Raw genomic sequence first — 27,529 nt, 5'->3', positions numbered from 1 at the left:
AAGAAAAGGCACAACCATTTAAATAAAGTGGACAGTCACTCATCCAATCAACAACCGTGAAAGGCATGTGAAAGGAACATGAATGTGCTATCCAGGTGTAGACGAACCAAAAAAAGCCAATCCAATTCAGTGGACCAACAATTCAACACCAACTGTCGAGACAATATCACAGCGGCCGGCCCTGTGGCTGAGTGCTTAAGTTCGCGTGCTCCGTGTTGGCGGCCCAGGGTTTCGTCAGTATGGATCCTGGGCGCCGACATGGCACCAATCATCAGTCCATGCTGAGGCGGCATCCCACGTGCCACAGCTAGAATGACCCCGAACTAAAAATACATAACTATGTACCAGGGGGCTTTGGGAGAAAAAGGAAAAATAAAATCTTTAAGAAAACAAAATTAAAAAATGACAACATCACAGCTAATTCATAGTGAGCCAAATGGCCACTGCTAGTCATAGTTTAGTCTAGTCCATGTTTTTCCATTTCTTGGTCTTTTAGAATGATGAATTAGTTATTGGACATTGTGTATGTCCTGAATGTCAAGGATTTTATTATAATAGATAGGGCAGCTTTCTCTCTTCTAACATATTCTAACCAGTCCACTGCCTTTCTACTTCTACTAATTCACACATTTGTTAACCAGTCCAATTAAATCGTTAGTTCACTTATGTTTGAATTTCATATGCTTAGGATGTACTGACTGTTCAATGCCATATGCATGAAAAGGTTTCTTTGCCCTTCTGACCCCACGTTACATCAATTTCCATCAATTGTGAACTTGATTTATAGCTTACATTTTTACAACATTTATAACAATTTTTGTATGATATGCTTTATGGACAGAAGTCACCTATTTCATCAGGTGTTCAAACAGGAGCCCAACTTTTCCAACACCGGATGAAAAACTGTCTTGTTATTTAAGAGACTTTCAAAAGTAATCTTGATCATATGCAATTTTCAATATTGACTTCAGGAATATCAAGATGTTACTTCTTGAGAGGAGTATTTGACCTTTCGAATATGTAAACTAAGAATTCATTACACAGACAATACAGTACGCAAAGTCTTTACTATGACACATGTGTATTGAGGGGGCCCTGAAACGCAGGCACGTGCTCCTGGGGCAGAGCAAATCTCCCCGGGGAGAGAGCAGTCCTTGGTGGTATTACCTCACCAAGTGCAAGGCTCGGCCTTCTGCCAAAACTAAAAATAAGGTCCCCCTCTGATTATGAAATTTGAAAGAATGAAAATATAACAGATGAGAAGAGCGAACTATAGCAATAACTCAACCCAAAGACTGTAAAGAGCTTCAGGCACAGCAAGAAACCAATTACAGTAATCTAGGGTTAATCTCGGGCAGGACTAGGTTGTTATATTTAAGCTTTGGAAATAAAAATAATAAACTAAGAGTACTTTGTTTGAAGCAAGGAGGGGATGATTTCCATGGCATCTGTCAAAGCAGAGTTTCAACGACATTCTCCAGAAAAGATGTCTGATCCATAAATAAAAACAGCCAGTTGAGTGGGATGGTGAAATGGTAAAAATGGATGCAACCACCTCACAACGACCAGTAACCTCATCCAGCAATATTCCATATTTCTCCTTTCCTATTTTTATGCTCACAAAGCAAACTTAATGTAATTTAGTTTCCCACAGAGAAGTGTTCTTCAAGAGGGCACTACTGACATTTTGAGCAAGATAAATCTTTACTTTCAGGACTGCAGCCTGGAATGCAGGCATTTTGTATCCATACATATATTTCCAAAAAGCCCGTGAGGGAGACAGGGCGTGGTACTGCCCCTCAGTTGAAAACCATGGCTGCAGAGTTTCTAATCCACTTTAATGTTATTACTTTTATTGAAAACCAATAAACTGGTACTCTGATTTGCATACTTCCAGGTATAATGACCAAGAAGTTAGGGACTGGTAATCAGCTAATGAGACCCCAAGCTGTAATAACAAAACCAAGGCCCTGTTCCTCTGAAGCCCTGTGTGGGGGGCCAAACGGTCTTTCTCAAATGAAGGCCCTCGGGCTGACTGTCCATATTTTCAAAGTGCAAGCGCAAAGCAGTTTGCCAATTTTCAGGTAAATTTTTACAGTAAGCCCTTTCTAAGTTATTTTCAAAAGATGATTAGATTATTCTCCCCAGCCAGCATCTCACCTCATAGCATTCACAATAGTTTTTAAGACATCCTGATCGTTTGCAATTACATCCTTTGCTGTGACGTCGATCTGATTCTCCCTCCTTTCCTTTCCCTATTTTAGGCTTAAAAGCTTCTGGATTTCTGTCGAGGCATGCCTATCAAAACAGATCAAACATCAACTGAAGTTACGTCACAGGAGATTTTCTTTGTAAAACAATTGAGACATCCAAAAAACAGGTGAAATTGGAAATTTTTGTCAGTTAAATGAAATAAAAAATAATCACCTTTATTGCTTTTTGCCTTTCATTTTCATGTTCCAAATTATTATAACAATTAGTACAATTGCAGTTGTTGCAAAATTCACCATTTGCAAAGCAATCACAATATCTGGAAAATAAAAATCAGTGTAAATCATATAAATAGGTCATTGTTAAAACAAACAAAATTAGAATTTATCTGGTTTAATAGCATTATATATGCAGCAAAGCATTTCAGAAATGGACTCAGAGCCACCTAGCCACAATATTGATTGTCAACCACATAAGGCTCAAAATTAAAGTCACCAGCTCCTAGAATTCTGGTTGAGAAGCTTAGTTCTAGTAGTAACAACTGTCAACACAAGAGCTTTGTGATTTTACGTGCCCCCAAAATAAGTTTTCTCAAAACCATGAAAAAGGAAAAACAGGCTATTGGATTAGTGAAACCTACTCACCTGAACTACTGTCATGCTTCTTCGGATTCTAAACCCCCGTAAGACCAACGCTTTTCATTTAACTGTTTCATGTAAAATCTCTCAGTTTGGTACTAATAAGTAAATTAATCATCCAACAATTTTTAAAACTACTCAGAGTATCACTTCATTTAGGAGACCAAATATAAAGGTCATAAGTAAGATGAAATTTATTATTATTAATGACAGAGACTATGTTTGTCTCATGCTGCTGTGCCCCTAACTCCAACTCCAGCACCTCATGTATGGTAAAAACTCTAAAATTATTTCTTTCTTTTTGAATGAAAGAGTATTTTTAAATTATCATATGTGCTTGAACATTCACTTAAATGTTTATTTAAATTAGACTTATGAAATTGGTCTGTTAAGAATTTTTAGTTAACGCCACTTCTTTTTAAAAGCATTTTCAGTTATATAAATGAGGAAATAAGAACGAAAAGACTTACAATTTCAAGCACAGCGATTTTGTACAATTACAGGGCTTTCTGGGCCGGCTGGCAGACTCTGATGGGATTATGCTATACAGACACACAAAAAAGACACACATTTTAATCAATTAATGATAATTATTTAAAGTTAGAAAAGTCTCCAATCTGTCAATTCTTCCTAAAATAAAGCTTTAAAAATGTATCCATCTCTAATAAAAGTTTGCCATGTTGGTCCACTGACATTAAGTTCAAAACAAAGTTATAATGTGAAAAGAGATGTAGAGAGCCAAGGTATGGATTAAAAAAAAAGAGGAAGTCATCAACAGCTTCTAAAGAACACTCCACAAAAAATACTCTTACTCCTGAAAGAACTAAACTTACAATCTCCTCAAAACTTGGGATTCAATTATAAAAGATGAGTAGAAAAGGGCTGTGTGGGGTTGGAATCTGGGAGTGAGAGAGGTGGACTGGGTCCATGTAATTAACTAAACATGGCTTCTAAACCAATACAGGAAGGGCAGCAATTAACAGATTAAAAAACAGACAAATGGCTGGAGGCATCACAATCCCTGACTTCAAAACATACCACAAAGCTACAGTAATCAAAACAGGATGGTACTGGTACAAAAACAGGTGCACAGATCAATGGAACAGAATTGAAAGCCCAGAAATAAAACCACACATCTATGGACAGCTAATCTTCGACAAAGGAGCTGAGGGCCTACAATGGAGAAAACAAAGTCTCTTCAACAAATGGTGCTGGGAAAACTGGACAGCCACATGTAAAAGATTGAAAATTGACCATTCTTTTTCACCATTCACTAAAATAAACTCAAAATGGATCAAAGACCTAAAGATTAGGCCTGAAACAATAAGTCTTCCAGGAGAGAATATAGGCAGTACACTCTTTGACATCAGCTTCAAAAGAATCTTTTCAGACACCATAACCCCTCAGACGAGGGAAACAATAGAAAGAATAAACAAATGGGACTTCATCAGACTAAAGGGAAAATAGGATTGAAACAAAAAAAACAGCCCACTAATTGGGAAAAAATACTTACAAGTTACTTATCCAACAAAGGGTTAATCTCCATAATATATAAAGAACTCACACAGCTCAACAACGAAAAATCAAACAACCCAATCACAAAATGGGCAGGGGACATGAACAGACATTTCTCCAAAGAAGATATACGGATGGCCAATAGACATATGAAAAGATGCTCATCAACACTAATCATCAGGGAAATGCAAATCAAAACTACACTAAGATATCACCTTACACCTGTTAGAATGGCAAAAATATCCAAAACCAAGAGCGACAAATGTTGGAGAGGCTGTGGAGAAAAAGGAACCCTCATACACTGTTGGTGGGAATGCAAACTGGTGCAGCCACTATGGAAAACAGTATGGAGATTTCTCAAAAAGTTAAAAATAGAAATACCTTATGACCCAGCCATCCCACTACTGGCTATCTATCCTAAGAACCAGAAATCAGCAATTCCAAAAGTCCCATGCACCCCTATGTTCACCACAGCATTATTAACAATAGCCAAGTCATGGAACCAACCTAACTGCCCAGCAACTGATGATTGGATAAAGAAGATATGGTATATATACACAACGGAATACTACTCAGCCATAAAAAAGGACAAAGTCGTCCCATTCACAACAACATGGATAGACCTTGAGGGTATTATGTTGAGTGAAACAAGCCAGACAGAGAAAGACGAACTCGGTGTGACTCCACTCATAGGTGGTAGTTAACATATAGACAAAGAGAACTGATCAGTGGTTACCAGGGGAAAGGGGGGGTGGGGGGAGGGCACTAGGGGTGAAGTGGTGTACCTACAACATGACTAATAATAAGGTACAACTGTAATTTCACAAGGTTGTTAACTATCATAATCTTAATTAAAAAAAACAGACAAATGAAAAAAGCAAGGACCTAATATAACAATTTAAAAACCAGTTAATATCATTTTAAAACTACATTCAGGATGAGAGAGAAAAGAGACAGAGAATAATATAACATGGCAAAATTGGTGAATCCAAGTAAAAGATATTTGGGGGTTTCTTGGCTATTCTTGTAACTTTTAAACTTCTGTTTCAAGTATTTCAAAATAAAAAGTACTGAAGTGGCATGGTCACGTGGCTTTGAGAGAAAAAAATCAAATAAATGTATTTTGAAATATATATATTTTATACTGCATTTAATCTGATCCAACAACCTAACTTACATATTTTCAAAATACTCACCCGTTGAATGGAAGCCTTGCCTGAGTCTGGATACCAGGTGTTCCGGTAAAGTTAGAGTTGCTTGCTATAGACACATATGAAGACTGCTGAAGCTATATGTAAAAAAAGGTAACTTTAGATCATATTTACAAAAATGGACAATACTCTCAGATATAATGCTCAGTAAGAAACACAAATTCATCAACTAAAATAGCGAAAATAGAATGGACAATTTCATACAAACACACTACCTCATGGAGCTCATCTAAAGACCCAAACTAATACTAGAGGTGAAAACAATGTGAACATTTTAAAGGTCAAAGGTACAAATATAAACATTTTTTTCACAGAGGAGTAAGTATATTAGAAGTAGGAAATTCTAGATGAATGCCCTGAAAGTACTGCAGTAACTTGTATCGGCTAGAAAAATGCAATGTGTCTACTTGTAAACAAAACAGGTACTATATTGATCATTCATCACAAGTTACACAGAGAACGAGAAGTTATATGCACGATAATTAAGTTTCTATTTTACACTGATTTCTAAACATGAGATATTAATGATAAAAATACTGAACATTAATCTTTTAATCAGTAGGTACATAACATATTCCAAAGTACATTTCATTAAAGTACACAGATAAGTTTCTGTTTCTCTCTTATGATCTGAGTACAGTCATGCGTCCCTTAATGATAGGGACACCTTCTGAGAAGGTGTCATCAAGCAATTTTGTCACTGAACAAACATCATAAAGTGTACGTACACAAACCTAGATGGGATAGCCTACTATTACCTAGGCTGTATGGTACTGATCTTATGGGGCCACCATCGTATATGTGGTCTATTGTTGACCTAAACATTGTCATGTGGCGCATGACTGTAGATGAATTCAACAGCTTACAACATGGTGTTAATTTGCTTGATTCTTACATGAAAAACAAAACTTCTACCTGCTTTCTAGAAGCAATGCTCCTAACCCAAGCCAGCCAACTGCATAACGTGTGGCTCTGATTCTAAAGATGACCAGATGAGAGTGTGCACACAGATCATTAAAGAAACACCACCTGGAAATGCATCTTGCAGTCTATTTTCCAAGAAAAAGTCAGTGGCATCATATTCATCTGTGGGGGAGAGCTTTATTATAGTCACAGTCCTTTCTAAATTCATTTGGACTCTGCTGATTTTAACGTCAACTTATTTTCTCTTCTAACTACATGATCTTGCCCTCTCACCAAACTGCTCTCAGCTCCAAATTGCCTAATCTGTGCATGTGACTTGTGCTGTATGTTTCTAAATGGTAAAGACACGTGAAAGTAAACTCAAAAGTTTTCGTTAACATTTGAAGATTTTTCGAAAGAGCCATTTTAGTACTGACTTGGATGTTTCTGAGCAGTCTCAGGCTGTGAGAGCACTAGACATCTCAGACCAATCTTTCTTTGTGAAATGCGATGGCTTTGTTTCCTCCTCCTACCTGAGTAACATACTGAGCTGGAAGCACTGCATAACCGACATTCCCTGTGCCCGGAGCCGGTGCCAGCACGGTGCCTGGTGGCAGGTTTGTGAGGTTTGGCTGGATCTGCGGCAGTGGTGTGGCAGGCATGATGAGTCGCTGCTGTGGCTGGCTGGTAGTAACTATTTGTGAAGTTGGATTGATAGGTTTTGGAACAACCTAAAAAGAAACGAAGTCTATCAACGATTATAAAAATAAATTTACAGCTTCTCAATTCAGTATAAATCTCTCATACTTAAATCTTAACTTTCAATTTTAAAAGTAAACTGTTCGGGAGAGACTGAGAAAATAAGTCAGGTGACACTTACTTGTTTGACAGCCTGCGCCGAGACAAGGGGAACGGACGTCCGCAATGCAGTGGTATTAACCACCACTGGTTTTGCTTTTTTAAAAAGGGGGGAGAAAAGGACAATTTATTTACAGAAAATAGTATTTAAAACATTTAAGATATCTGGTTTTCTCAAGATAGTCTCATGAAAGAGCTTAAAGAATTCCATTTGTTTCCTATTTGGAGCGATCTTTAACTAGGATAGTTATCTTTCAAAATTCCTTAACACAACTACCAGGGAACTTAAAAATTAAATTTAAAAACTGCCCTTCCAAAGCTTGAGTAATGATGCTGTTCCACACTATTTCTAATTGCTGTGTTTGTATTCAAACCAGAGAAAATACCATTCTTGTATAATTTATTATTCACAGAGTCCCCACTAAAAGGCAGCACAGCATGAAGGTTAAGAACGCTGCTCTTAAACTGTAACAAGACCCTGGGGGCTGAGAGCCCAATTCTGCTCCTTTCTAACTACTTCAACTCTCTTTGCCTGTATCCTCACCTGCAACATGGAGACAGTATCTCCCTTATCGGGTATGAGGCTTAAATATGTTAATTCAAGAAAATGTATTAGAACAGTGCCCAAGAAATAGTAAGTGCTCAATGTTAGTTGCCATTATTGTTATGGGTGTTGTTACTATTACAACCATTATTACCATATACTAAATGGCATTGTGGACCATGTTCCAAGGAAACTCAAGACACCTGCTCAAAGAGATTACATTCAAGTAGAGCAAGATCAGACAAGTACACAAATAAAACTACACTGTTAAAAAAGAAAAAGTGCTGTAGGAGCCCAAAGGAGACAGAACATACATCTGATTGGCAGAGGATGGGAATACAGAAAGAACGCGTGGAGGACACAGCGTCTGAGACAGGTCCTGATCAATGCCCCGGCTGCAGAGAGGGCACACAGAGTGCAGGAGGACATTCCATGCAGAGGCAGAAGCACAGACGTGGAGGCTTGATGCTGGGAAGCGGCAAAGCATTTCACAAAAGCCGGTGAACACACCAGTTTGGTTGGAACCCAGGGTTAGTGTAGGCAAGGACAGGCAGAAAGGCAGATTGTGGCCTTTTTGTTGAAGTCCTTCAGTGTTAGGATAGAAATCTGTATTTTTAATCTATACTTTTAATTCAGTAGGCAATGAGACATTTCTGAGGATTCTGAAGTACAGAAATATAATTGGAATAGCACAAAAAGAAATTGTATTTGGCAGCAGTGTGTACAACAGAATGGAGTTGCAAGAAATAAGGAAAACTTAGAAGAGTGTAAAAAATGAGGGTCTAATCTGGGGTGACAGCACAGGGTATGGAAAGAAGAGAGAGACATGGTAGAGGTAAAAAGAACAAGAATTATCAACCAGCTGGATGGCAGGAATTATAATGGAAGAAATAGTAAGTAACTGCGAAGCTTTCAAGGAACCAGGAAAACGACAACTACTAGAACTAAAACTTCAAGGACAAGCTGATTTGAAGGGAAGATGAAACCTGACAGACAAATTGATGAGCAACGCTGACACGAGACCTACATGTTTAAACCAAAACCAATTTTTAATACTGCCTACTGCCATTTCCAGTCTAAAAAAGGAATTAAGAAGACAGAACGGACATCTCTTCAGGTCCCATTTATGCAAAAGGCCTAGAGCCTGGTACGAAAGAGAGCAGTGAGAAAATGGGATCTAAACTGCCCTGAACAATACAGGAGAAGAACAGAAAGGCTGTTAATGTTACCAGATTTTTAATTTTTGGTGGGGATGGGAGGGCTGATGGCTGAAGAGAAACAGTTGAGAGTTGTGGAAGAACACGAGAGAGGGAAGGAACTCTGACCTCAAAGGGAGCAGCTCCCTGCAGCAAGGTGACAAACTAGGGAGGAGCGGGGGAGGCGGGAGACCACCAGGAAGTGTATTAGTGGTGATGACTGCACCTCTCTGAATATACTAAAAACCACTCAACTGCATGTTTAAAAAGGGTGGTTTTTATGGTAGATATGAATTATACCTCAATAAGGTTGCTACACAAAAAGAGCACAACCATGAATTGTAGGAGCAGTGACATCTGATACCCAATTTGAAATTGTTTTCCGTTGTTTTGGTTCTCCTCAGTTACTTTAGTAAAGTTATAAGAACCACTGCAGACTGGCCCCAGCAATACTAAAGGAATTAAAAGCCTGAACTCCGGCTTGGGACATGGACAGTGGACTCCCCACACCACTTGCTCCTTGGAGAGATGCTGGTCATCGTTCCACGAGCACACAGAACAGAGAGCTGAAGCAAGTGCAACCACCAGCTGTAAGAACTTCTCGGTCTGAAAGAACGGGGAGGGGCGTGTGGGCTGCCCTCAGTCACATCAAATGGGAGACTCGGACGACTATTTGGATGATAAAGAAAAAGTAACCGTCCCCACGCGTGTAACACCAACACACAGCTAGAAAATTCGGTACTTTAGGTTCACGTTAGTTTGGCATCTGAATGCTGGGTTTTAATGAAAACCTGAGGAATGAAGAAGATATAAAGTGAAGTGGTAAGAAAACAGAACGCTATAAATTACCTGGGGAAAGGGGTCATATTGAGGTTATATAACTAAGTCAACAGTCTGTATTTCTCCTCCTCCTTTGGAGCACGGTCTCACATTAACACTACTGCAGTTTTCATTGAAGCTGGCATAAGCTTTTATTTTTTAGTCTTTAACAGGAATTCCAAACAGTCCATTTAGAAGAGCCTCCTTCCAAACCTCAGACACCATACCTGCAAGTGCTTGAGACCTTAATCTCTTAAACTGATCTCCTCCCTCACCAAGACGGTAGGAGATTATACTCTCAAGAGGTTAGCCAAGCACTCTTTGGGGTCTTTCTACTCTGCGGCCTGCCATGCGGCCAGCAATTAGCATGGTGGAGCCTTTGAATACCGGTTTTTGTACGGTTTTGGCGGGAAAATGTACAAGATGAGCCCAATTCCCAGACACATTAATATATTTGATGAATTACAGCAACTAGTGTATCTCTAACTAAAAATTGTAAATTTTACCGGTTATTCCTGTGAAATAGTGTGTATTATATATCTTACATATACCCAGATCTATTATGGGATAGGAGAGAAAGACAAAAGGAGAAAAACACAGGTGGATATGAGGGAAATTGCATGAGTGGTATGTGTATGTGAGTGGGGGGGAAGGAAGATGTATATGTAGAGAGAGAAGTGAAAGAGCCAGAGAGACAGAGGGGAGAACAGAGAGGGAAAGTTAAAGATGGAATGCAAAAAAGGAAGACACAGGGAAGCAGACGCAGGAGTGAGCAGTTTCTGAGAGGCCAAGAGAACAGAGAAAGGCAGACATAAAGGTGGAAAAGAAGGCACCAGTAAATACACTAGAATTATGAAATGTCCATTTGGCCCTTTTCTCCACTCTTCCTGGATCTTCCGCTCCCTTTTCTACTGATTCCAAAGACATTCTTGATAATGAGTAAATTAGTGTTAACGTTACACTGGAAATGGATACTCAGCATATTGTATATACATAAACGCACGCAAAATACAACCAACTGTGTCTAATGACTGCTTTATATCATAATATCTAAGTAAATTGGACTTGTAGAACTTCTCTTACTACCCAAAGTATTGAGAGAATCTAATACGTGACTCCCTTAGTCAGCAATATGCAAGTTTCATTTTTTCTCACATTAAGAACACTATTAATAAAAGATTTTCTTCCAAAATCAGTTTAAAGAGGGATTAGAAAACATAATTACTTGATATGTCTGATTTTAATAGAATACACACTAAAATACAGTTTCCCTCATGTATCCTCCATTTTCTGTCAACAATAATTTTAAAAATAAGTAAGTTTTTTTCTTCCACAGAGTCCCCTAGGTGAACTAGCTATCAGTGATAGCACCAACTCTTGACCCCTTAATAAAAATGAGTCAACAAGTGGTCTTTATTTCTTCTGTTTCCATCCAGCGAACAATCATTCATTCACTTGCATCAACCGCTTTTTGACACGAATGGCATATGCAGCAGGCTTCCAAGGAAAAAATTAGACCCTAACCTATAAACTGTCCTGATCCTTTCACACTATTCAATTTTTCAACAAGTAGATAAATATGGAGAAAGGTTGTATGTGTGTCTGTGTATCAGGTGGTAGGAAGGTTAAACACACAGACAATGGAAGGACTACAAACAGGAACACCCTCTGGGAAAAGCACAACTGAGCAAATAACACAATTTTAATTGCTTTTTACTAGCAATTACAGATTCAAAATAAGTAAAGGAGGAAAGTGATATAAAGGTCTTACTTCTCATTTATACCTTGCCTCCTGATCATTTCCACTGACCCTATCAAGAGGCTTCGTAGATTAGAGAATAAAATAATTTAGTTCCATCTAAATCTATCCCACTGGCATAAATGGTAAGTTTTTAGACCAGCAATAAAATGGTTACTCACAAACTGATGAATAATTATAATTCTCTGGTATTATAGCACACCGTGTACCAATTTCTAGCAGAATGAAATACCACAGTTATATACAACTATAAATCTATTTCACTGCCTTCTGTAACAGCTGCTAATTCAAACTCTCAGCTGAAATGCCATACTTAATCAAGATTTCAGCAAGAAAAGGACTGATGTTCATTAATAATGTTCAAAGCATTAATTACTGTTTTTAAAAAATAGTTACTAACCTTGCTGAAGAGGCTGAGTGTTTGTACTGGGATTCTGACTAACTGGCTGGGTTGAGCTACTGGCTGTTGTGGCAGTAACAAGTCGGACATAATGAAACTTGCTTCCAGGCACTTGAATCTGCTGGACATTGGGAGCAGTGGCCAGAGGAATAATTGTCTTAAATTGTGATGTGCTCACGCCTCCGACAGTGATGGTCTGCACAGCTGATTTCACTGCCTATTAAACAATACAACATGGCTATCATTAATCTGGGATTGAACTTTGCTACTCCTTTAACTCATGACAATCGCGCAAGTGAAAAAGTATGTTCCTGTATTTCACCAAAAGCTGTTGAAAGGAACAACCTGTTCAAAGAGAAATGAAAAGAACAGTAATGAATACAGGAGTGAAACCAAAATTAATGAGTTCTACCTTCCATCTCTAGTAATTAACTTCCTTGACAGTCCAGGTCAGATGACTTGCCATGAAGAAATTATTCCTTAAATCAAAGAACTCACACAGTTTTGGTAATATCAGGTAAAATTTATAAGAAAAGGATTATTTTAAAACTCCCAGAGTTAAATCTCATATTCAACACAGAGAAAAGAATATATAGATATTCGGCTTTCTTGCTATCCACCAAAATACCTATGATAAATTTCATTTTCACATGTTCTGAAGGAGAAAGAAACCCACAAGAAAAGCCCATCTTATACCCCTCATTAAGTCTACTCAATTCTGAAAGGCTTATAATACTCCACAGATACAATGTATCCACTAATAATGGGGTAGGAAGCCAGATTCAGTCCACATTACCCCAATTTTGGTGGTCTAGAGAAACTAGTTTTGGATGATTTAGATCTGAGTCAATATAAGCATTTTAGTAATTTTTAATCCTTTCCTTCAGTCCTACAAAAAGCAATGTGACTTCTCAAAAAGCCAAAATAAACACCAGAGGCAGAACAGAACAAAAGTCTTTTAAGATGTCTCCAATGGATGTTTAATCAATGTACAACAGACTGTCATTCAAAGCAAAGGTCCACAGAACATTCTCTAACTACTTGCATAGTATTATGTTATAAAGAAGTACCTCCCTAGGGGGCTGGCCCCGTGGCCGAGTGGTTAAGTTCGCGCGCTCCGCTGCAGGCGGCCCAGTGTTTCGTTAGTTCGAATCCTGGGCGCGGACATGGCACTGCTCATCAGACCACGCTGAGGCAGCGTCCGTCCCACATGCCACAACTAGAAGAACCCACAACGAAGAATACACAACTATGTACCGGGGGGCTTTGGGGAGAAAAAGGAAAAAATAAAATCTTTAAAAAAAAAAATAAATAAAAAAAAAAATAAAGAAGTACCTCCCCACCTATTCTTCAAAAAGCCCTCATGCTAAAGGACAAGTGACTTGATGGAACAAATCTATATTCATTACAGGGATAATAGTTTATGAAAGAATAATTCTGAAGAATTTGTACATTTTCATAAAAGCCCAGGGGAAAAAAATCAGAAAAATGACATTTAGTTTGGAAATTTTACAGGTAATAGTCAAAGGAGATCACTTCAATATAAAATAATTCACATATTATCGTTAGGCACAGACACCACAAAGCAGATTTAAAATAAAGATAAGAGATAACAGTCATAGCAGTCAGTGAGTTAAATAAAAATATAAAGCTTAAGAAAAGGGATAAAATGTGTACATATGGAAGCTCCTGAAAAATCAAGCAACCTATGAGACAAATATGTACAATGGTGCAAAAGACATAGCCCTTGCTACAGCAGCTCAAAATGGAAAAAAAAATACTATCTTAAGAAACAAGGTGCCTCAAACATAACAGTTAAGTTTATTGCTACTTACTGTGCACAGAGGACAGTGCTTTTAAAAATGCTAAGATGATGTGATCTAAATCTAGCAGCCACATTATGCGCTAGGCAAAAGCATGGACCAACTAAACCAAGCTAGTTTTAGTTCAGTCTGCATACTATATCTTTTTCGATATCTTTACTTTCATCCTTTCTGCACGCTAAACTTCAAACTACAACTCTTACAAGCTGTATATGATTGGGTCTTAAAAAAAATCAGGGGCCGGCCCCGTAGCCGAGTGGTTAAGTTCGTGTGCTCTGCTTCGCCGGCCCACGGTTTCACCGGTTCAGATTCTGGGCATCGACATGGCACCGCTCATCAAGCCACACTGAGGTGGCGTCCCACATGCCACAACTAGAAGGACCCACAACTAAAAATACACAACTATGTACCGGGGGGTTTTGGGGGAGGAAAAGGAAAAAAATAAAAATCTTAAAAAAAAAAATCAGACCTGACTCTTTTTTTTATCAGTATTGTCTGTTTACATCTAATGTAGTTAAATCTACCATTGGACTGTTTCCTTATATGAACCACTCATCCTCTTCTGCTCCTTTTTCTCTCCTTTTTTTGCCTTCTCTTGGGTTAAATATTTTATTATTTCATTTCCCCCCTCTATTAGCTTGTTTTTATACATCACACTATTACTTTTAGTGGTTACCTTAGAGATTACAATATATGATATAGGAATTAAATTCGTACTTTACACATCACTCACACAACAAAAGAACCATAGAACATTAACACCATTTACTCTTGTCCCATCTTTGTGCTCTTAAGTACATTAACTCTACATATAATTTAAACTCCATAAGACATTCATTTACATATACCCACAAAATTACCCTTTCTATACTTCCTACATCTCCATGCTTCCATTTGGGATCATTTTCCTTCTGCCTAAAGAACTCACTTTAGGATCTTCTTAAGTGCAGGTCTGCTGATGAGAAAGTCTCTCCAATTTATTTCTCAAAAAATGTCCAATCCTTCCTTATCTATTATCTAATTTGCTGATAAACTCATCTATTGAACTCTTAATTTCAGTTTTAAGTTTTCAGTTTGAAAATATTCATCTGATTCCTTTTTATAGTTTCCTGTTCTCTGCTGAAATTCTTCATTTACTTAAATAAATACCCTAAATATATATATATATATTTCTTTTGGTGAGGAAGATTGGCCCTGAGCTAACATCTATTGCCAATCTCCCTCTTTTTGCTTGAGGAAGGTTGTCTCTGAGCTAACATCTGTGCTAGTCTTTCTCTATTTTGTGTGTGGGATGCTGCCAGTGTGGCTTGATGAGCAGTGTGTAGGTCCACACCTGGGATCTGAACCTGCAAACCCCAGGCCACTGAAGCACAGCACGCGAAATTAACCACTACACCACTGGGCTGGCCCCCTAAATATTTTAATCTTAGTTATTTTAAAAGTCTGAGTCTGATAACTCCATCACCTATTATATCTCTTGGTTTCGAATAACTTGGTCTGGTTGCCTGGTATACCTGATGAATTCTGACTAAATGCCAGACACGGCTTATGAAAAATTAAGGAGATCATTTGAGGCTGTGAATGATGCCATATTCTTCCAGAGAGAATTCACCTTGGCTTCTGGTAGGCAGTCAAGAGAAGGGGCAGACTGTCCTAAACCAACCATGACCCGAGCTGATTGGGAGCTGAGCTTCAGTCTCTGGGAGGCCTTGTCTAGCACGTAACATGTTCCTCCATGTAATATGTCACTGGCCCCACTCAGGACCTGGGTGTTTACCAGAGCTCCTCCTCCTTGCTGGGGCCTGAACCCAAACTTCTGTCCATGAGAGCTATAAGACAGACAGATCTGCTCAGCTCTTCAATCTTTCTGTAGCCACTTTCTGCTCACCTTCTCAGTCACAACCTACAAATCAGGAAATGCCCTAAGGGGAAGTGTCTCATAGAACAGTAGGATGACATCTCTAGGTTTCCCTTTACTTCATGATGGTGGCCTCTGAAGTCCAGGCTCCCTTGGTAGGTCTCCAATGCCTTCAAACAGATTTTTAAAATATTTTTTATTCTCCTTTATAGCCATTCTTGGTGGAATGGTTGGTCTGCAACAAGCTACTTCTGTATAGCGAAAAACAGAAAATCTAGACTGCCTGGGTTTTAATCTAGGCTCCAACATTTCCTTGTTGTGTGACCTTGCACAGGTAATTAAACTTCTCGAAGTGCCTAAGTTTCTGCATCTGAAAACGTGAAAATGGTACCTTTCACATAGGATTGTTGAGGATTAAATGAGTTAAATTATATAAAGTGCAAATAACAACTCATCCCATAGTACAATGCTCAATAAATGTAAGCTGCCATTTCTATCATCATTATTATGCCCTTTAGAGATGGAGAAACTGAAGCTCAGAGAGATTAAGGAACTTCCCCAAGGTCACACAGAAGGAGTAGCAGAGGCAGGATTTGAACCAGTCAAACTCCAAAGCCCATTTTCTCTTAACCAAGCCATGATAATGCCTCCTGCTATAGATGCTTAATGAATAGATTTTGTTTTTCTTTTGTGAAGGACATTGGCCCTGAGGTAACATCCATTGCCAATCTTCCTCCTTTTGCTTGAGGAAGATTGTTGCTGAGCTAACATCTGTGCTAATCCTCCTCTATTTTATGTGGGATGCTGCCACAACATGGCTTGATGAGTGGTGCTAGGTCTGCACCTGGGATCTGAACCCATGAACCGCAGGCCACCAAAGCAGAGTGCATGAACTTAACCACTATGTCACTGGGCTGGCCCCAATGAATAGTTATTAACTGACTAAACAAAAGTAAGTAGCATCCAGTTGTCAAGAACTCTAAGAACTAATTTTGCACCCTGCCTCTAAGAAACATGAAAGCATTTTTTAATCAGTTAGTATACTGAATAGAAGTAAAACTAGCATTTTTTAAAACTTTTTATTCATTCATTTATTTATTTATTTATTTTTGAGGAAGATTAACCCTGAGCTAACATCTGCCACCAATCCTCCTCTTTTTTGTTGCTGAGGAAGACTGGCCCTGAGCTAACATCCATGCCCATCTTTCTCTGCTTTATATGTGGGATGCCTGCCACAGCATGGCTTGACACACAGCGCATAGGTCCACACCCAGGTTCTGAACCGGCGAACCCCTGGCCACCAAAGCAGAGTGTGCGAACTTAACCAATGTACCACCGGGCTGGTCCCAAAAACTTCTTTATTTTAACATAATTTTAGACTCACAAGAAGTTGCAAAACTAATACAGTTTCCATGTACCCTTTCCCCAATAGAACAACATCTTACATAACCACAGAACATTACTAACACCAGGAAATTGACATTTGGTACAATATTATCAACTAAACTACAGAGAAGTCTGATTCAGATTTCACCAGTGTCTATACACTTTTTTTTTTTTTGATGTATACTAAAGACTGTAGATGCATGGAATCAACATCACCATCAAGATACAAAATTGTTCCATCACCACAAAGAAGCTCTTCTAGTACCCTTTATATTCACACTCTCCCCCAATCCCAACTGTTGGCAACCACTGATTAAACTGCATTGTTTTAACACCTAAAATACTAGGTAACATACAAAAGTTACTGCTTTTGCAAAAGACAAAAACATTTGAATACACTTAATTGCTTTGAGAATTCACAATTCGGTCCCCTCCCTGAAGTACAGTGGCCCAAGAAACTCCATTTGAATGCCTCATTGACAGAAAAAGTTCATGTGCATTCAACAAAAATCTTCAGTTAGTGCTATTTCCTGATTAACATTCTTGACAGCTTGAGTTAAAAAGCAAAGATCTCAATTTAAATTCAAAATAACTGCATTTAACGTGTATTAGTGGCAGCCCTAAAAAAACATGGACTTAAAGATTCCTTTTATCTGTACTATTTCCTAAGCCCTTTCTATTTACAGATTAATATCATAATTATATATTTAAGATAAATTTCTTTGATCATTACTTTCCAATTAGCAAATGCCAAAAGTCTTTGCTTAATTGAAGATTTACCTAAAAGAAAAGGAAGAATAAAACACTCTTCTTGTTCTGTAACTGAGGATTCTGATTTTATTTGGTGACGTTGGAGACAGACAGACACATAAACAGAGAGATGGCTCAACCAATATTCAAAAACACTAAATTTGTAGGGTTCCATATTAATATGCTTCTTTTTTTTTAAATTTGCACTTTGGTTCTATTTGTAAACATGGCTTAGAAACCACTGTTTGGAAACATGGGCTTTGGTTCCGGTTTGTCTCAGTCTCGTGTGTATTCAGAGAAGCAACCTACTGTTTCTGTAGACCTTTGTCTCTCTATTTGCAAAGGGAGAACATTACCACTACATGAAATTTGTATAGCGCTTTGGGACACCTGTACAAACTGCGCTGTTTCAAACAGATATTAAGATGGCATTTAATCTATTGGAAAATCAGAATAATACTTTCTTTAATGCTGACTGGGTAGTGTTTACCAAAATGCATTTGCTTCATTAAACATCAGCTCTTCAGGATTAGATGTTACATGAAATGGCCCATTTTTGTCAAATTAATTTATGGAATCCTAAGGTAAAGTTAAACAAAGGCCTCTGCAATGGGACTTCTCAGAGCCTGTAATATGCTAATACATATTATGAAACTCCTAGACAGGTATGATATATAGTCATGCACCATGTAACAACATTTTGGTCAATGACAAACTGTGTATACGATGGTGGCCCTATAAGATTAGTACCATATAGCCTAGGTGTGTAATAGGCTATCCCATCTAGGTTTGTGCAAGTACACTTTATGATGTTTGCACAGTGACAAAATCACCTAACAATACACTTCTCAGAACGTAGCCTTGTTGTTAAGTGATGCATGACTGTAGGGTGTTCCCAAACCTATTTAGCAATAGCATTTCGGGGTGGGAAACTTTTTCTTTTTTTAAAATTTATATATAATATACTGGGTGCCAAAAGAAGGACAGACAGTATCATGTCAAGACATCCTACAAGAAACAGTTTTCCACAGAAGTTGTAATAAAGAATAGTGATGGTATATGACAGAACAGATAATGAATCTCAAGCAACCTGCACCATAAGCCATATTTGTGAAATCTCTCAAAGTAGCGATTCACAGGCATTTCTACATAGAAAATGACAAGATTCAGTTTTGGATTTAGGTAATTGGCAGCTAATTTTGGTATAACTTTCTAAGAGGAAAGAGTTTATGTTTTTTTCTTTTTTTATTGAAATATAATTGGTGTATAACATTGTATTAGTTTTAGGTATACAACATAATGATTTGATATATGTATATATTGTGAATTGATTACCACAATAAATTTAGTTAACATTCATCCTGCACATAGTTACAAATCATTTTCTTCTCTTGATGAGAACTTTTAAGACTTACTCTTAGCAACTTTCAAATATACAATATACTATTATTAACCATAGTGACCATTCTATACATTACACCCCCAGGACTTAATTATCTTACAACTGAAAGTCTGTCCCTTTTGACCACCTTCACTCATTGTGCCCATACCCCCTGCCCCAGGCAACCACCAATCTTTTCTCTGTATCTGTAAGTTCATTTTTTTAAGATTCCACATGTAAGTGAGATCATATGGTATATGTCTTTCTCTGACTTATTTCACTTAGCATAATGCCCTCAAGGCCCAACCCTGTTGTTGTAAATGGTAGGATTTCTTTTTTTTATGGCTGAATGACACTTCCTTGTGTGTGTGTGTGTGTGTGTGTGTGTGTGTATATATATACAGATAGATATATCTATATATATATCTATATATATTTACATATATAGATATATCTATCTGTGTGTGTGTGTGTATATATATCTCATATTTTCTTTATCCATTCACTTTTGATGGACACTTAGGTTGTTTGCATGTCTTGGCAATTGTAAATTATGCTGCAATGAAAATGGGGGTGCAGATATCTTTTCAAGATGGTGATTTCATTTCCCTTGGATAAATACCCAGAAATGGAAGCGCTGGATTATATGGCAGTTCTATTTTTAGTTTTTTGGGGAACCTTCACACTGTTTTCCATAGTGGCTGCACCACTTTATCTTCCCACGAACAGCGCCCAAGGGTTCCCTCTTCTCCACATCCTTGCCAATACTAGTAATTTCTTGTCTTTTTGATAATAGCCATTCTGACAGGTGTGAGGTGGTATCTCATTGTGGTTTTGATTTGCATTTCCACGATTAGTGATGCTGAGCCCCATTTCATGTGCCTGTTGACCATCTGTATCTGTATGTCTTCTTCAGAAAAATGTGTATTCAGAGTCTCTGCCCACTTTTTAATCAGATCGTTTGCCTTTTCTTAATTGAGTTACATGAGTTCTTTATATATTTTGAATATTAATCCCTTATCAGATATATGACTGGCAAATATCTTCTCCCATTCCGTAGGCTGCCTTTTCATTTTGTTGATGGTTTACTTTGCTGCACAGAAGCTTTTTGGTTTGATGCAGTCCCGATTGTTTATTTTTGCTTTTGTTGCCTTTGCTTTTGGTGTCAAATCCAAAAAATCATTGCCAAGACCAATATCAAGAAGCTTACCCCATTTTCTTCTAGGAGTTTTATGGTTTCAGGTCTTACACTCACTCTTTAATTCATTTTGAGTTGATTCTGGGTATCGTGTAAGAGAGTGGTCCAGATTCATGCTTCTGCATGTGGCTGTCCAGTTTCCCCAACACCATTTATCGAAGAGACTTTTCTTTCCTCATCATATATTCTTGGTTCCTTTGTCATCAATTAATTGACTATACACGTGTGAGTTTATTTCTAGGCTCTCTATTCTGCTCCACTGATCTGTGTATTTGTGTTTATGCCAGTACCATACCGTTTTGATTACTATGGCTTTGTAATATAGTTTGAAATCAGGAACTTGTAGGGTTCCACATTAATATGCTTTTCTAAAATTTGTGACAATGTTTACAGAGCTTATCATCATGTAAAAACTATGTTTACATTACTCTAATTCCCAAATTTGGGGTTATTAAAATAAACCTACCAAGAAGCAAATTTGCAAGCTTTAAAATGCTTTCAAGCTAAAAGAGACAAATGAGTAAATGAGAAGAGATAAATATTATATGTATTATATGACTAACAACAGAGCCAAACCTTGAGACAGACACTAGAACTTTCAGCACTAATTTATTGACTGGTGAAATATTATGAAACAGGTGTAAGAAATCCATTTGCTATTTTTTCATTGATATTAACCCAATTTATGTTTTACTAATAGTTATGAATTGTAGTGACAAGGATGAGTAATTTAAATGGGATGTATTAGTATCCACGGAAGCATTCAAGAAAAGGGTCCAATGACCATATCAGGTAAAATTAGACAATCTGCTTTATAAGGCATCAGACTGATAAAAATCAGAAACCAGCCCTACTAAAGATTAAAACATATCAACACAGGGTAAATAAAACAGTATGAGATTGGCCTAGGAACAGAGTGCCAAATATCAAAAGAATAGATAAAATAACCCATATATAGAAAAGTTCATGATAAAAGTTGGCATTTCAGATCAATGGAGAATGATGAACTATTCAATAAATGATACAGATTAGCCATTTGGTCAGAAGAAAAAAGTAGGATCCCTATTACTCCAAAGATTTAACCTAAAAAATAAAACAACATCGGCATAAAGCCAGATCCATAAACCAATGGAATAGAATAGAGCCCAGAAATAAACCTGTGCATATGTGGTCAAATGATTTTCAACAAGCCAAGACTATTGAATGTGGAAAAGACAGTCTTTTCAACAAATGGTGCTGGGAAAACTGGATATCCACATGCAAAAGAATGAAATTGGACCCTTAACATCATATACAAACATTAATTCAAAAGGGACTTGCGACCTAAATGTAAGATCTAAAACCAGAAAACTCTTAGAAGAAAACACAGGGCAGAAGGTTCCTAACACTGAATTTGGCAATGATTTCTTGCATATGACACCAAAGGCACAGGCAATAAAAGAAAAAAATAAGAATTGAACTTCAGGAAAATTAAAAAGTTTTGTGCCTCAAAAGACACTGTCAACAGAGTACAAGAGCAATTCACAGAATGGGAGGAAATATTTGCATATCATATATCTGATAAGTGATTAAAATTCAGAATGTATAGAGAACTTCGAAAACTCAAACAAACCGATTCAAAAATGGGCAAAGGACTTGAAAATATATTTCTCCAAAGAAGACATACAATGGCCAATAAACACATGAAAAGATACTTGAACATCACTAATCATTAGTGAAATGCCACTCAAAACTACAATGAGATACCACCTCACACCCATTAGGATGGCTACTATCGAGAAAACCAACAGTGGGGGCCTGTTTGAATTGAAAGCAGGGTCTCAAAGAGATATTTGGACACCCACGTTCATAGCAGCATTATTCACAACAGCTCAAATGTGGAAGCAACCCAAGTGTCCATCAACAGACGAATATACATATGATGGAATATTATTCAGCCTTAAAAAGGAAGGAAATTCTGATATATGTTATACCACTGGTGAACCTTGAGGACATTATGCGAAGTGAAGTCAGTCAGTCTCAAAAGGACAAAAATTGTATGATTCCACTTATGTGAGGTACTTAGAGTAGCCAAAGTCATACAAATAAAATAGAATGGTGGTCACCAAGGGCTGGGGGAAGAGAAGAATGAGGAGTTACTATGCAACAGGTACAGAGTTTCAGTTTTCCAAGATGGAAAGAGCTCTGGAGATGGATGGTGGAGATGGTTGCACAACAATAAGAATGCACTTACCACTATTAGACTGTATACTTGAAAATGGTTAAGATAGTAAATTTTATGCTGTGTGTATTTTATGACAATAAAAAAAATAAGATATCCACCTTGCAAAGTGGGTTATGAAAATCAGTCAGGACCAAAATGATATAAAAGCTAATATGAACTTAATCATTTCATAAAGTTTAAAAATAAGAATAAATCTATCTGGTTCTTGTACTTAATTTGTAATAAAAGAATACTATATGTAAAACAAATAAAACCAAATAATAATTTTTAAAAACAGATGAATATTTTAAAATACTGGAGTAAGGAAGATTTGTCTAAGCATGACTCAAAAACTCAAAACTCATTCATGAAGACACTACAGTAGTCTGACTAATTTAATGTGCGAAATTTCTGCAAGAAAAAAAAGCCAACTGGGAAAAATGTTTGTAACCACATTAATAACAAAGGAGTAATTTAACATGAAAGGGAAAAAAGACAAACCACCCAATGGGCATCAGAGTCCACAGAAGTCCAGAAGACACAAAGATTTGAATAATTTTTTAAAATATCAAGAGTGAGATATTTTAATCAGGTAGATTGGCAAAGACTAAAAATGAATGACGGGAGAGCACAGAAGCAGACCCAGACAAATACAGTCAATTGATCTCTTACAAAGAAGCAAAGGCAAATTCAATGGAGAAAGGATAGTTTTTTCAACAAATGGAACAACAGGACATCCACATGCAAAAACATGAATCCCAACACAGATCTTACACCTCTCACAGGTGGATTATGGACCTAAAACTATAAAACTCCTAGAAGATAATATAAGGAGAAAATTTAGGTTATCCTGAGTTTGGTGATAACTTTTTAGATACAACACCAAAAGCACATTTCATGAAAGAAAAAATTGGTAAGTCAAACTTTATTAAAATTAAAAACTTCTGCTCTGCAAAAGGCACTGTTAAGAGAATAAAAAGGTAAATCATAGACTGGGAGAAAACATCAACAAAAACATATGGTAAGGTGTAAAGATATAGGAGCCATGGGGGTTTCAGGAATTCTCGACACTAAACAGTACCATAGGGATGCAACCAGCAAGATCCAGACTGTGAAAAACTGTAGAATATAACAACCTGCTTTTCTCTAAAAAAAAAAAAAAAAGATGAAAAGAAAAAGAGATAAAGAAACTAAAAGAAATATCAATCATTCACAAACTTTTCTGAATCCCAAATTCAAACATAGTGTAAAAATAAATAAAATGATCAGGGAAATGTGAACTAACTAGATATTTAATAGCATTAAAGGAACATGGGTAAGTTAAAAACAATGTCCCTATTTTTTATATATACGTGTAAAAAAATCTACAGATGAAATGACATGATTTATTTTTTAAAAAACCAAAGTTAGGGGAAGGTCATAGATGAAAGCAATGCAAACCACTAATTCTAAAGTTGGATAAAGGGTACATGGGGTTAATTACACTATTTTAACTTTTTAATATATTTTAAATTTCTACAGTAAAAAAGTTTTTAGGGGGCTGGCCCCATGGCCAAGTGGTTTAAGTTGCACACGCTCTGCTTCAGCAGCCCAGGTTTGCAGGTTCACACCCCAGGTGTGGACCTACTTCACTCATCAGCCACGCTGTGGAGGCATCCCACATACAAAGTAGAGGAAGACTGGCACAGATGTTACCACAGGGCTAATCTCCCTCAAGCCAAAAAAAAAAAGAGGAGGCTTGGCAACAGATATTAGGATATTAGCTTAAGGCAAATCTTCCTCACCAAAAAAAAAAAAAAAAGTTAAAAAAATATGGCATCAGGACACCACAGGTATTCAGTCAACATAATTATAAAAGTATAAAACAAAATCAGTACTGTAACATAGAAAAGAGAATAAATTCTCAGTCATTTATTCCTTCTGCTCCTTTATTCTGGCTAATGGGTCCTGGTATGAGGAAGCTATATATAAAATAAAAATTCAGGCAACAGAATCAATGAAGCCTAGAGCCTGTAGTCACCTCACCTCCAACTCTTTTTAATCTTAGAAAAATCTACGTCAAAGTTTATCAGGAAAACAGAATCCCTTCACTTCAAATTGTACTCATTACCACCACGACCACCCCCAAGCCAAACATGAAAGAGCTTCACAGCAAAAGCTATTAACTTCTGAAACCTCTGTCTCAAAACTGTTCTCTCAATTTTTCAATACTGTCATTGCTCATATCACTTCCTGCCTGGATATTTGTAAAACAACTCAAAATCAGCTTTCTTTTATTTTTTTTAGATTGGCACCCAAGCTAACATCTGTTGCCAATCCTTTTTTTTTCTTCTCCCCAAAGCCCCCTGGTACATAGTTGTATATGGTAATTGTGTATCTGGTAGTGCTATGTGGGACACCATCTCAGCATGGCCCGATGAGTGGTGCCACGTCTGCACCCAGGATCCAAACCGGCGAAACCCTGGGCCTCCGAAGTGGAGTAGGGGAACTTAACCACTCAGCCACGGGGCCAGCCCCAAAATCAGCTTTATAATCAGTCTCTGCCTGCCTTGAATCCACCATACAGACATTGCCTAACTTTTTGCAAACTTCATTTTCATACTTTTATTATATCTCTTGCTGCCTCAGAAGTATTCCATAAGTCTCCTTTTAATGACAAATTTAAGCCTAAATTTGCTTCATGTTAAAAATTATCTATAATCTAACCCTATGTTTATATGCTCTCCACTCCCTCCAAAGCTTTACTTATTCCAATCAGAGTAGCTGTCTCACTTTTCCATGTGTACGTACCTATTTCACTTCCAGTCCTTCACTCTCATAGCTGATGTCTCTAATTCCTATCCACATAAAACCTTAGCTCAGGGACGCCTTCTCTAACCATCCCACATGTCATGTGTCTTTTCTTGGTTTTGCAATTATATATGTTTGTATAATTATTTGATTCATTCCTTCACACTCCCTCCCCCAACTCCAAAGACTTCAGGTTCGAATGTCTATTTTGCTCTCTATTATTTCCCCAAAGAACACAGCCCCTAACACACCGTAGGCATTCAGTAAGTATCTGCTGAATGGTGAATCAAGGAAATACTAGGACTTATCTCTTTCTCCTTCCTCTTATACCCAGTCTACACCACACAATTTCATTATTCACTATTGTTTTACTTGCATTCAATTTTGTCTGCCCAACCACTGTAACTCTTCTGTATTTCCCACAGTCTCAGCACATGGCACACACAGACCTCAAATAAATACTTGATAACCACTGATAAACAGAATGGGAAGAGTGGCTCTTTATAACAGAAAACCTTCATTCTTATTCAGGCTCCCAGTTTCCTGCCTACCTAATGCCAATTACCTGTGTTAATGTAGCACTATTTGCTATATATGGACGATTATGCTACAGACTTCTTGCTGCTAACCAAAATCTATATTCTCTTCTGCCTCCTACGCATATAGCCAGATTATTTCCAAGCCGTCCTTGCAGTCAGGTAAGGCTATGTGAATGAGTTTTAGCTAGTGAAGTGAACGCATGCAATACGCATTCTTCCAGGTATGGCCCATAAAAGCCTCCCACGTGTGCTTCTCCACGTCTTTTCCCTTCCAGCTGGCTGGAACGCAGACAATCTTTAGGGAGATGGAGAACATCACTCAGTTTATTGTAATTTCCAGCCTATTAAAAATATTAGCATTTAAAAATAAAATTCTCACATCACTTTTTAAAATGTATTCAAAAGAATCAAAGCAACAAATTGATTTGATACTCACTAGTATTTATATTTTAAATAATATAAATAAATCATTCTTTAGCAGTCAGAAATTTACATTATTCCTTTTCCTCTGTGAATTTATATTTGAATTCAATATCCCCTAAAGAATTTTATTCTAATGTAACATTTTTATATTTGAAATACTTTTATTATAATTCTCTGAAACAAAACGATGTATATACAGCCATGAGTCACTTAATGACAGGGATACGTTCTGAGAAACACATTACTAAGTGATTCTGTCTGTGTGCGAACATCACACAGTGAGTACACTTACACAAGCATAGATGGTCTAGCCTACTACACACCTAGGCTATATGGTACTCACCTAGAATATATAGTACTAATCTTATGGGAACACCATCCAATATTCAGTCCGTTGTTGACTGAAACATTATTATGCAATGCATGACTATAAATTGAAATTTTAAAAGCATTATTTCCTATTCCTCCTAGGTAAAGCTCTAAATATTAAATAATTTTGTTTGGATTGAGTTAATAATATAATTATTATATACAATTAATCAAAGCAACATAAATATATCACAAATTGTGATTATTACAACAAAAAAGATTTTATTGGAAACATCTCTCAATAAGATGGACAGGACTCATTTTTAAAGACTAATTCCTATATCCATAGATGAATATTACATATTTCCAGAGTGAGATTCAGCACCAATTCTATCTGTATTTTTTCATAAATATAAACAGTGAACAACACTGCTTTCACAAATAAGAATATATGAACAAAGGATATTTATTGTAATAATACACATTAATATTTTTAATTTTGAGTTTTATACCAAAATCACATTATATTCTACCATCAAAAATTATTTTTAATGATCTGAAAACCAACTTAAGTCCTCCTTCAATTTAGTAGAAAGAAAAAAATTAGAACCTATCTAAACTAGATGCAAAAGAATTTTTAATAATCTGCAGTCGTTTGCTTCTTAATTTCTAGGAAATATTTCAAAAAGGCTTTTTACCAAAACCTATCAAATGTAGGTACATTGTTTCATCCTGATACATTCAGAAACAGTTAGGAAAATTACTTTGTGAACTTCCCAAGGTGAGAACAATGGTCTTTATCTTGACAGAGGTTT

General features: G+C 37.0%; 1 protein-coding gene across 15 annotated transcripts in view; it reads right to left on the bottom strand.

Moving 5' to 3' along the window:
- LIN54 (lin-54 DREAM MuvB core complex component) overlaps positions 1 to 27,529 on the bottom strand; it is a 64,889-nt gene that overhangs the window by 6,233 nt on the left and 31,127 nt on the right. For all 15 annotated transcript variants that reach the window (XM_070614530.1, XM_070614536.1, XM_070614527.1 and 12 more), the window contains 7 exons: positions 12,055 to 12,271; positions 7,359 to 7,432; positions 7,012 to 7,209; positions 5,561 to 5,652; positions 3,320 to 3,391; positions 2,428 to 2,530; positions 2,161 to 2,298 (listed from right to left, as the gene is read on the bottom strand). In XM_070614530.1, coding sequence (XP_070470631.1) covers positions 2,161 to 2,298; positions 2,428 to 2,530; positions 3,320 to 3,391; positions 5,561 to 5,652; positions 7,012 to 7,209; positions 7,359 to 7,432; positions 12,055 to 12,271 — 894 coding nt within the window. The remainder of the gene's footprint in view (positions 1 to 2,160; positions 2,299 to 2,427; positions 2,531 to 3,319; positions 3,392 to 5,560; positions 5,653 to 7,011; positions 7,210 to 7,358; positions 7,433 to 12,054; positions 12,272 to 27,529) is intronic.

The sequence above is a fragment of the Equus przewalskii genome, chromosome 3 (assembly GCF_037783145.1).
Source record: "Equus przewalskii isolate Varuska chromosome 3, EquPr2, whole genome shotgun sequence".
Taxonomy (NCBI): domain Eukaryota; kingdom Metazoa; phylum Chordata; class Mammalia; order Perissodactyla; family Equidae; genus Equus; species Equus przewalskii.
This window is presented reverse-complemented; position numbering and strand designations above follow the sequence as displayed.